At 44.0% G+C, this 12,338-nt stretch overlaps 1 protein-coding gene across 4 annotated transcripts in view; it reads right to left on the reverse strand.

Moving 5' to 3' along the window:
• Nucleotides 1–8,669: 8,669 nt before the first annotated feature.
• The window catches only part of PLA1A (phospholipase A1 member A), a 40,115-nt gene continuing 36,446 nt past the window's right edge, over nucleotides 8,670–12,338 (reverse strand). For 3 of the 4 annotated variants that reach the window (XM_046002376.1, XM_046002377.1, XM_046002379.1), the window contains 2 exons: nucleotides 10,021–10,185; nucleotides 8,670–9,208 (listed from right to left, as the gene is read on the reverse strand). In XM_046002376.1, the coding sequence (XP_045858332.1) occupies nucleotides 9,124–9,208; nucleotides 10,021–10,185 (250 nt within the window). In that variant the 3' untranslated portion in view covers nucleotides 8,670–9,123. Of the gene's footprint in view, nucleotides 9,209–10,020; nucleotides 10,186–12,338 lie in introns of those variants that run through there. The other variant, XM_046002378.1, reaches the window with a different exon arrangement.

Raw genomic sequence — 12,338 nt, forward strand, 5'->3', positions numbered from 1 at the left:
AGGGCCTGGGGAATGGAAGAACTCAGGCATGAAGATGGTCACATCACCTTCAGGCTCCCCTCTGAGAGAAGGAAGCCAACCTCTCTGGGGTAAAGGTGGGGCTATCATGGTCACCCCACAGCCTGAGAGTGCCCACGAGTGAGGTCAGAGGTATGTTGAAGTTTTTTTTTTTAGGAATAACAAATTTTTTTTTAGGAATAACAAATATTTATTCAGAAATGGGTAAGTAACATATAGTCTCCTCCATCCCTTAATGTCTCTTCCTCTCCTTTTGAACAAGATACACACAAGGAATGTGGAGGGGTGGCAGGTGGAGAGGGACACGAGGACCGGCCCACCACCTTCTCGTCCATTTCCCATGACGACACCCTGTAGAGCAGGGGAGGCAAGTGAGCTCCACCCGGCCGTGTACCACACAGCTACCCAGGACAGGGTCCAGATGGCCACGACGCTGCAGCTGGACGCCATGAACTCTGACAGCCAGGGCAGCCTGGCACGGGACTGGGGCGTGGGGGGGAAGGGGAGCGGGTAATGCCACGCAGGCAGGATATTTACCATCCCTACTTGAAGCCGAGTCCAAGCAGTGATCCAACTGTCCCCAGGACCTGAGAAACCTGGTCCCACTGCCTCGCAGGCGCTCTCATGATCAGGAAGGGGAAAGTGGAGGAGGAATGTCTCCCAGCTGCTGAGAACGGAGTCTGCACCCGTTCAAAAGGGGCGAAGGGAACACGGGAAGAAAAGCAGCATTCTCTCTGGACCAGAGGGTGCGGCACCATCAGGTACTTTCCATGGACTTCCAAGGCCTGAGCAGCCTTAGAGCAGGAGGACCAAGTGCCGTTCAAAGCCTGGGTCCTCCTTCCCGCTTACAGACAGAACTCTGGAAACAGGAGTTTCCAGATTTTTCTTCACTGGGCTGTTCCCAAGCAGGCCACGGAGAGCTTTTAGTGTCTCAGGTCCCCTCTGCTTCCTAGGCGCGTGCCTTTCACGGCGCTTGCTCGCTACTGATTCTGCAGCTGCTGCCCAACTCGCTCCGGCTCTGCCGCCCATTGCCTCTGCAGCGGTATATCTATGTCTCTCTGAGAAGGTCACTAAGGACCACTGAACAAGGCAAGGAAGGGCTGGGTGAGACTTCACCAATTTGACGAGATTTATGTTGCAATATAATTCCTTTTATATGCCCAGAGCTTCCTCCTGCAGAGATTTCTTTAAGATTTTATTTTTTAGTAATCTTCACACCCAATGTGGGGCTCAAGCTTTTAAAGGTTAAATTGTAACACTGACAAACAAAATGTTAAAACAAAATGAAGGCTATCCTGATACTAATGAAAAGACACCAACCCCTTGTTAGAGCTAAGCCTCTCAGATCAGTTAAGCCTGATCTCTCTTTGCTTTCATCCACATCGTTAGGATGCTGTCTTTAATTCCATTCAAGAAGCTTTTATTGCATGCTTACAATGTGGAGGACCCACAGAGAGAGAAAACACAGCTCCTGCCTTTAAGGACCTTCCAATCTCTTTTTGTAAGCCTGGCATGCATGCAGTAAACTGTTGACCACCGTTGCAAGGCAGCCTAGCTACTGACTGAAATGACATATTGATGGCCAGCCTTCCTGCCAGAGATGGACTGGAAGTGCACTCCAAGCATCTGGTAGAGTCTGAAGGTGATGGTGGGGGCAGCAGGCGCAAAGGCATGGAGGAGACATTGTCCACGGTATGTTTTAGGGGGATACTGGCTTCAGCACACTAGGGAACATGGCAGATAATTTCAGTGAGGCAGAGTGGGGCCAGACTCAGGAATTTCTATTTCAATAAGACATGTGGATGCAAGTGCTAGAAACCATCTCGAGCAGGCTAACCTTTATTATGTGGTGATTAGAGCCCAGGTTCTGGACGCATGTGTCTTGGTGTGAATGCTGATTTCATCCATTACTAGCTGCATAACCATGGGTGAGTTGCTTAACTTCCCTCTCCTTCCTGTCCTCATGTGTAAAATGAGGTAACACACGGAATTGCTGGGAAAATTAATGAGGTAATTTATATATAGGGATTAGACCACTACCTGGCACTTACTAAATGCTCAGGGAGTTTTAGTTTTTCACTTTCTCTTTCTCAACTTTCTGTATTGGCTGAAATTTTTTCAGGTGAATTGAATTTTTAATCATAAAAAATAAGCTGTTATTTTTTAAAACTTCTTTATAGCTCCCCCCTCCCCATGGTTTCACTGTTCAGAGACAATGGTGTCTGAATGAAGGCCATCTTTAAAAGGTAACGAAATCTCTGGTCCCTCTAGTTCTGAAGGAAAGTGTCATTCCAGATCCACAGATGGGTAGGAGTCGGTCAACTTGGAACCAGTTGAACACCACAAGGGAACTGCAGAGGAGAAATTTGGGGATTTGAGCAACTTATCTTAGGAGGACAAATACTTGAATAAGTAATTGCAAGAAAGCCTTCTCTTTGAACCTTTGTCAGCGTTTGTGAATTGGTTTAACATTTTTCGAAAGTAATCCAGCACTACTGACCTTTCGCTGTATCTGTTGACCTGGCAATTCTCACACAGGAATCTGCCATATAGAAATGGAGGTACCAATATAGAAGAGAGATGTACAAAAATATCTATTGTGGCCTCATTTGTAGTTGAAATTACCCCAATACCCATCACAAAGAAAATGGTTGGCCAAGTGACGGCAGATCCATACTGTTGATACACATCCAGTGAGTAAACTAGACCTATGTCTAATAGGAGGGATAGTCATGATATGTTTTTGACAAAGGAAAATTGCAGAGTGATAGGTGTGCTATAATTTCATTTTTGTTAAAAAAAAAAAGCTTCGTATGCATATATTTGCATCTGCATGGAGAAATGTGTGGAAGGATGTATATGTGGCTAGTAACACGGATTACCTCAGGGCCATGGCATCCATATGTGTACAGTTTGACTTGTTAAAATGAGCATCTTTTGACTTTGTAGTTTCAAAAATATACATAATAATGTAGAGGAGGTGTTTTGTTTGGAAATTAATCTGAAGGCCGAGATTGAGAAGAGATCACCCAGCTGCTTTGAGTAAATCCTGGTACCCAGACCCTGAATCACAGTCTTGTTGTAGAAAGATCTTGTAGGGTAACTGAGCTCTTTGTTTGGGGATCATCGAATAACCCAAAGAAAAGAAGTTAGAAGATGGTGGGGAGAAACCTTTGCTTCAATGACCAAAAACAGGGAAAGCAGACATTCCTAGGAAGCTTGGTGTGTTATCAGCAAACAGCATCGCTTGCATATATTTAGGAAATGAACTAGCAATTAGTAGGAGAGCCTGCATGGGCTCCTGGGATTTAAGTCATGCTTAAACTCAATTAATCATATTATTTCTCCTTTCTCTCTCCCTCAAATCAGGGGATCATTGTAGATATAAAGTACTGAAACTTTTCTCATAATGTGTGAGTAGTCAAGATAAACATGAGTTAGAAATATATGCGAAGGTCAGACCCAGGGTATTGATTGATCTTAAGGAAACTTCTAGAGGTAAGGGTTCACCCTTCACCTTCTCCTTTCAAGTTCTCGTCTGTAGATTAAAAAACTGGGGTCTATAAAAATGTCATATATAAATGTACACATATATCTATCTATATGTAGATAAAATATATAAAAATTACACAAAGCTTGAGGGTGGGAATTAAATGTTGTTAAGGATAAAATCAGGATATAAGAAATTCCTGACAGGGAATTTTTTTTTTTTTTTTCCAGAGGCATGGTCCTTTTCCCAAACCTCAGGGATGTGTGCTGTGATTTTTTCAGTGGGGCTTGCCACAAACTTCACACAGCAGATTTTCCTACCACTGATAACACCAGGGGATCCACCAAGTCATGTGACTCAAACAGGGGGGCTGCTTGCCTTGCAGCCCTTTCCTGTTTCATAGCTCTCAGATCCAACCACTGTTCTTACTCTGGATATGGGCCATCAAAGTCTTCTGGATGCCTCCAGAACCCAGAGACAACTACCTGGCCTTGGGCATCCATCTTCACTGTAGTTGGTGAAAGGTCTAATGGTTTGTCTTTCTCTTTGGAGGGGATGTCCAGCATGCCTCTGACCATGCGACCATAAATTTTTTAAAATTTTTAATTCCCATATTAACATACAGTGTCTCAGTGTACAAAATTGGTTTCAGTGTACAATAGAGTGATTCAGCAATTCTGTGTATTTCTTGATCTCATCAAGATCAGTGTAATCTTAATCCCCTTCACTTGTTTCACCCATCCCCCCACCCCCTTCCCTCTGGTAACAGTCTGTTCGTTCTCTATAGTTAAGAGTCTAGGGAAGGGAAAAAAAGGAATTCCTGATGGGTTGGAGAAACTACAACAATAATATGGAATGGAATTAGATTATATGAATAGTTCATTCAGATTCAAAAAATCTACTCCACAAGAAAACAAGCCAGCTGGATACAATAAGAATATAAACTCTTTAAAAATATAAAATAAGAATATAGACCATAAAAATATAGACTCTACAGTTTCCCTGAAGTGACTCTTGGGCTGAATTACTGCAGGATTATAATGAGGAACACGTGAAAATGTACTCCTGGTGTATTCTGTGGGAAGAAGGCCTCCTATATCGAGCCTAGTCCTGGAATTATGGCACAAACTGAACATATTCAGGGTAGGGTGACCAGAGAGAAGAGTCTGGAAAGCATGTTTGTAGTGCGACATAGGGGCACAGGCTGACTACTGAAGTGAATTACTTCTGTAATAGTCTCTGTCCTTGAAAAGATTTTCAAAGAGGTTGTGAGGACATGGGTGTGGAGGCGAGACCCACACTCTTGCCTTGCCATCAAGCAGAATTCCCTGTTACCTCTCCCTTCATCCACACATGCCCCACCTACTTAAAGCCGGGTTTCCCAAACTGTGGGCTGCTGGGCAAGATGGTTTAAGGTAGCACATAGACTTGGCTTTAAATAACATTAAATCTTATGGTGAGATGGCTATTTCTGTTTTCATTTTCTATCAGTTCACTGATTACATACAGAAGAAAGTCTCTGGCCTTAATCTGGTTTTGAAATCTCTCTTGTATTTACCGATCTTCTCTTTATATTATTTATTTATTTATTTATTTTTTAAGACTGAGTTGTTGTTTGTTTGTTTTTTAATTAATTTATTTATTTTTATTTGTTTATTTACAGCATAACAGTGTTCATTGTTTTGGCATCCCCCCCAGTGCTCCATGCAGTACGTGCCCTCCCTATTACCCACCACCAGGTTCCTCAACCTCCCACCCCCCCCGCCCCTTCAAAACCCTCTGGTTGTTTTTCAGAGTCCATAGTCTCTCATGGTTCATCTCCCCTTCCAGTTTCCCTCAACTCCCTCTCCTCTTTATCTCCCCATGTCCTCCATGTTATTTGTTATGCTCCACAAATAAGTGAGACCATATGATACTTGACTCTCTCTGCGTGACTTATTTCGCTCAGCATAATCTCTTCCAGTCCCGTCCATGTTGCTACAAAAGTTGGGTATTCGTCCTTTCTGATGGAGGCATAATACTCCATTGTGTATATGGACCACATCTTCCTTATCCATTCATCTGTTGAAGGGCATCTTGGTTCTTTCCACAGTTTGGCGACCGTAGCCATTGCTGCAATAAACATTGGGGTACAAATGGCCCTTCTTTTCACTACATCTGTATCTTTGGGGTAAATACCCAGCAGTGCCATTGCAGGGTCATAGGGAAGCTCTATTCTTAATTTCTTCAGGAATCTCCACACTGTTCTCCAAAGTGGCTGCACTAACTTGCATTCCCACCAACAGTGTAAGAGGGTTCCCCTTTCTCCACATCCTCGCCAACACACGTTGTTTCCTGTCTTGCTAATTTTGGCCATTCTAACTGGTGTTAGGTGGTATCTCAATGTTGTTTTAATTTGAATCTCCCTGATGACTAGTGATGATGAACATTTTTTCATGTGTCTGATAGCCATTTGTATGTCTTCGTTGGAGAAGTGTCTGTTCATATCTTCTGCCCATTTTTTGATATGATTATGTGTTTTGTGTGTGTTGAGTTTGAGAAGTTCTTTATAGATCCTGGATATCAACCTTTTGTCTGTACTGTCATTTGCAAATATCTTCTCCCATTCCGTGGGTTGCCTCTTTGTTTTGTTGACTGTTTCCTTTGCTGTGCAGAAGCTTTTGATCTTGATGAAGTCCCAAAAGTTCATTTTCGCTTTTGTTTCCTTTGCCTTTGGAGACATATCTTGTAAGATTTTATTTATTTATTTGACAGACAGAGATCACAAGTGAGCAGAGAAGCAGGCAGAGAGAGAGGAGGAAGCAGGCTCCCCACTGAGCAGAGAGCCCGATGCAGGGCTTGATCCCAGGGTCGTGGGATCATGACCTGAACCAAAGGCAGAGGCTTTAACTCACTGAGCCACCCAGGTGCCCCTATTTATTTTTTTTTAAAGATTTTATTTATTTACTTGACAGACAGGTAGAATACAAATAGGCAGAGAGGCAGGCAGAGGGAGAGGAGAAAAAGGCTCTCCGCTGAGTAGGGAACCTGATGTGGAACTCGATCCCTGAACCTTGGTATCATGACCGGAGCTGAAGGCAGCCGCTTAACCGACTGAGCCACCCAGGCACCCCTGATCTTCTCTTTTTAATAAGGAAAAGACAGGCCTGGAGCATAGAGCCTTCAGCAAGCCACAGTCTCTTGTTGAAATTTTAAAGATTATGTTCTCATTGTATTAACTTGTGATAAGGGAAACTGGTGTTTCGTTTAAGGTGATGATCTAGTTTCCCATGGGCAGGAAAATCAAATGTGGGAGAGTCTAATGGCACTTTAAAGTATGAAGCTATTAGCAAAGTAACACAAGGATGTGTCCAAAAGCAAAACTGAAAGTATGAGGACAAGGAAAAACAGGTCAGGTCCGTGTAATCCCAGTCAGCATCACGTAATGCAATTTTGATCTTAGAAGCATAATTTGCACACACTTCAAATCGATAAGCAGTAGGAGAAGCCAAGGAAGCACTATGCGCTATGTGGTGTCTCCCAAGATGGCAAATGAGCTGCAAGGAACAGGAAATGCAGCCTTAACACAGCTGTAGGTGGGGGGGACCTGTCTCCAGGGAGGTTCTTGCCTGGATCCCGGGTGGAGGAGGGAGGAAGTAAAAGAAAGAGGGGTTTTGGATTTTGAAAAATAAAAATGAACTCCAAACCTGCATATTAGGGAAAGTTTCTTCAGACATGTTATTGGTCCTACTGACCGTGGTGGACAGTGCGGAAAATAAAGCAGGTAGGTTAGTATTCACAGCGCATCCCCTATCCTCTCGCTGCATTTCTGCAGTCTGGAGAAAGGCCTGAGCTCTCTAGTCTGGTGAGGCAGGTGACTCGGCTCAAGGAAAGCATTTGCAGCCTGCAGGTTATGTCATTTTCCCACCTTTACTGTGGTGCATGAGTCAGCAAGTAGCAGTTTCTTTCAAAGCACATTTATTGAGGTTCTTTTTTAAGTCTTGAACAGATATTTGCATGCCTATGTTCACAGCAGCATTATTCACAACAGCCAAAACGTGGAGTAACCCAAGTGTCCATGGAGGGATGAATCAATAAACAAAATGTGGACTGTACATACAATGGAATGTTATTCACCCTTGAAAAGGAAGGAAATTTTGACTCATGCCATAACATGGGTGAACCTTGAAAACATTATGCCAAGTGAAATAAGCCAGATACAAAAGGGCAAATACTGTATAATTGTATGGGGTATTCTAGAAGGGTAGAAATCACAAAGACAGAAAGTAGAATAGTGATTACTTGGGGCTGTGGGGAGAGGCAATGAGCAGTTATTTCATGGGGATACAGTTTCAGCCAGGGAAGATGAAAAGGTTTGGGAGATGGAAAGAGGTTAATGGTTGCACAAGAGTATGGATGTACTTAAGACTACTGAACTACACTTAAAAATGATTAACATGATGTTTTAAAGAGTTAAAGAAAACGATTAAGTCTAGAAGAATGCAGGGAGTACCTAGCCGTGGAGAGAGTGGTGAAGGGGTGTGCGCTATTTCAGTTCCTCACCCCTATCGCAGCCACTCTCACCCCTCCCTGTCCTGCTTTACCCCCTGGCTCACAACAGCATGCCTCTTACTTTCTGGCTTCTGGCTGGAGTCATTCAGTGGGGAGCACGAGCAGGAGAAGAGAGCAGAGAGAACAGGGAGGTCACAGAATCTATTTCCCCGGTCCCCTCCCTGAAGGAGGGACTGCTGCCCGGTGACTGTGTCCCTTCGCTGCAGGTCAAGAGCCCCTCTCAGTATCGAGATTCCGTTGCTTTTCCCTCTTGCCCCTTCAGCCCTAGCACAGTAGCAGCTGCCACCGCCCCTGGCCCCAGGGAACTGCGCTATCCTTTGTGGTCCTTCCACTTCCTACCGACGCCTTTGGCAACAGTCTTTTTATTAAATTCTCTGCAAATTACCCAATTTGAGCACATCATCTGTTTCTTGCTGGACTATGCTGATGTGAGGTAATTTATAACAAAGTTGGAGAAACACTGACCTAAAGAAAATCTACTTTTTTTTTTTTTTAAGAAAATCTACTTCTATTCTCAAAAGATCTCTCTGATCCCCAAAACCTTTCAGATACCCAGAGGAGGCAATGGTAAGGGATCTTCCATCTTCTTCCCTGCCTTCCCTCCCCTCTCTTTTTCCAAGAACTTCTTTTCAATTGCTATTTTAGTACAGAGAATTCAGTATCCATTATTTTCTCCAGTCCTATAGACAGTCATTTTTTGTACATAACAGAATTCCATTCCAATAAAGCAAATCATTCAGATATTCCATGGTGTTTTATTATTTTTTTTAAAAAGCATTTTCGGAATGTTTTTTTGAATCCTAGATACAGATGTTCAAGGATATGGGGCAATTGCAGTTAAATATGAATAGAAAAGCTGAAATGGTATTTGTATAAGGCTGTTCAAATTGCTAACAGAGACAAAGCTCCATTAGATGAGCTATCTGTCCCCTCTAAAATGGTTAATATGGGGGAAATAACCAAAAATTTTGCCTTCCTTCTAGTAGTAATGGCCTAGAATAAGTTGAACATAGCTCTCCAACCTCCTCTGAAATCCAGGGGGATGTATCTTGTCCAGGCTTATACTATACACACGTTATTTTCAGGTCAAAAGAAACAGTCACACTTGCTTGTAAGGTCACTGGCTCAGGTAAGCAGACCATCTTTTTGCTGCAAAAGAAGAGCAACAAGAAGATATATACCCTCAGGGCAGGTTCGTGATTGGTCAGGAGAGAGGGCTAGGAGTCGTGTGCTCTTGTGAACCCATAATGTCAGGTGAAGGAAGTCTATGATCATCCATTATAGGAGTCTACTACTCTTGTCCTCCATGTGCCCAGAGGTGGTAAGACCAGTATCAATCCCTGCTAGAGGCACAGGAGGGTCCACGCCTGTGACTGTGACCAGGCTGTGCAATTAGAAATCTTTGTTCCAATAAAATCATACATAGAAACTAAATAAGACATATACAAAATAGATTCTATATTTATATATAAAGTTATCCAGTTATACATCAGATAAAATGAAGTTTCTTATATTGAAGTGGGAATGGGAAGTTGAAAGTGATAATTGTTGCACAACAGTATGGATGTACTTAATACTACTGAATTATACACTTAAAAATAATGTAAATGATTTTTTTTAAAAGTTAAAGAAAACAATTAAGTCTGGAAGAATCCAGGGAGTATCTGGCTATGGAGAAAGTGGTGAAGGGGTGTGCGCGCTCCCTCTGTTCCTCACCCACACTCCAGCCATTCTCCACCCTCTTTGGCTTTCTAACACCTCCAGTCCAAGATGGCCCCATAGGAAATTCAAGAAAATGCTGGGTCTTTGTCATCTCTTCACTGAGGAAGCTAACCACTGTGATGAGATTGCACCTCAACAAATGTCACATCTAAGGTCAGGATTGGTCCTGTGGGTGTGCCAGAGTGGGGTAGGGTGGGGTGGGGCGGGGAGGGCTGGGGTGGGGTTGATTTGGGGCTTACTTGTCATTGACTGGCAAAGGAGCAGTACAGAACTTCCCAACAATGGTAGTCCGGTCTTTTCTCCAAACTTGGTGGGAAGAATGCAACTTGAGTTTCACTTGGTTTATTTGGCACTGAGGGTTGGCATGAGCTATGACTCCTTTCCCCTGGAGTTCCTGTCTAGGTCTGCAAGGGAAAGGGAAATTAAGCTACCCAAGCACATTCGGCCTTTGCTTCCCCCTTGGCTCCTATGGGGCTCTGCTGGTAGTGTTGTCCAGCTGTCATGCACAAAAGAACTCCTTGATGGTGGGAATCATAATCCATTGTATTACACTCACCAGCCCCCTATGCACATACTCACAGCTTTAAACATGGTTCAGAAAATAGTTGTTGATTTTTGAAAGCAAACAAGTGGACATGGCAGCAAAATAGTAGCTCTTGGCTTTTCATATCTGGAAAAAAAGTCTGTGTTCTTAGATTCCTAATTGGAGAAGATCTTCACTTTTAGATCTACCTACTGGAAGTACAGCCTTCTTTTAGGGCATTAAGCTCCATAAATTTTGTGTGGACTAAGCCGAGCTTGGATGTGTGGATGGGAACAAACAAACAAACAAAAAACGGATCTTGAAACCAGACAGAGCTGGCGTGGTACCCAGGATTTGTCTCCTGCCAACTGTGTGGCTTTGGAGTCACATGCCCTATGTCTAATCTCTGGCTCTCCCACATACTAGCCATGAGCCTGACCCACAGGGTTAGGTATGCCTCGACTGCAACCTAAGTGACCCAGAGTGAAAGCAGGATTCAGCTCTCTCTTGACCCAAGATGGAAGGAGTATGAAGTGACCAATCTAGAGAGGTGACAAAGACAAGATTCTGGTGTGGAACAAGGAAGCCTGTGGGGATTCCACCAAACTGAGCAAAACCCTGGGGTGCAGGGAAGGCACTTGCCTCCTGTGTTGAGCCCATGGCCTCTCCAGGCTCAGAAGCAGTAGGGGCCTGTAGAAAGATGAGGAGAGCAGGGGGCGTTGGGCATTGGGGATGATCAAATAGGGGGTACACGGCTCAACCACATGGTTTCTCTTTCCTTTCTGACTTCTTGGAGTGAGAAAATGTCTCTTCGTGTCTTTTTAACCCCAGGTTAGTCATATAGTTTGTTTTTTTTCTTTTGAGGAAGATTCTATATGACTTTAAAAGCTGTTCCTGGTTTGTTTTTGTTTTTTTTTAATTTAAGAAGTGTTTTGAAATATGTCAGAGGGGGGACAAAATAAGATTTTTCCTTTTAAGAAGCTGCATGGATAGAAGAGCTTACAAACTAGCAGGGTATGAAGGATGCTGTGAGTGACCTTGAAGAGGAAAATTACCCAGAGCAGGTCCAGGCCCAGAAGGCCCCAGCAGATAGAAAGTTACTAGCTCTGTGGGTAGAGCAAGAGATAACCAGCCCTTTTTGCTTTTGTAAACAGGCTTCCCGCCACTGGCTCCCTGTACTACTGTTCCCATCTAAAGCAGCCTCCCCCGCCCCCAGCCCTTGGAACCTGAACCCCTGCACTCCCCTATAAAAAGCTCTATAACCCTGCTGCCTGGGCCCAGAATCTCCAGTGCGAGCAGGAGATTCTCTGGGTCTGCCAGAGTAAAATAAACCCGAGTTCCCTTACTTCTCCAAGGGTCACTTGGTTTCTCTCTGGTCTGATTTTTTTTTTTTTTTTTTTTGGACAGAGAGAAATCACAACTAGGCAGAGAGGCAGGCAGGCAGAGAGGGAGGAGGAAGCAGGCTCCCTGCGGAGCAGAGAGCCGGATGTGGGGCTCGATCCCAGGATGTGGGGCTCGATCCCAGGACCCTGGGATCATGACCTGAGCTGAAGGCAGAGGCTTTAACCCACTGGGCCACCCGGGCGCCCCTCTGGTCTGATTTTTATTTTTCTGCAACAACCTAAGGTCTTGATTTGGGTAAATTTTCTAATTAGAAGGAAATCCTGGGGTTTCACAAAGCTATAGAAAGTAGGGAAAGACCACACATAAACTCCCCTCCTTTTTTTCGATTTCTATTCTGCAAAAAGGAAAACAAAAACAAAAACCAAGGAATTAAAGATAACCACGTTCTGAGTCTTCTACAAGAGTAAAATGCAAATAGCTTTGGGGAGAAGGAAGAAACAATCTGTGGGCATCCCTCCCAATCACTTGGGGGGCTTTTTTAAAAGTGTAGCGGTTGAGGGGGCCTGGGTGGCTCAGTGGGTTAAAGCCTCTGCCTTTAGCTTGGGTCATGATCCCAGGGTCCTGGGATAGAGCCCCCGCATCGAGCTCTCTGCTCCGCAGGGAGCCTGCTTCCTCCTCTCCCTCTGCCTG

This window comes from Meles meles, chromosome 4, assembly GCF_922984935.1.
Source record: "Meles meles chromosome 4, mMelMel3.1 paternal haplotype, whole genome shotgun sequence".
Lineage (NCBI taxonomy): Eukaryota > Metazoa > Chordata > Mammalia > Carnivora > Mustelidae > Meles > Meles meles.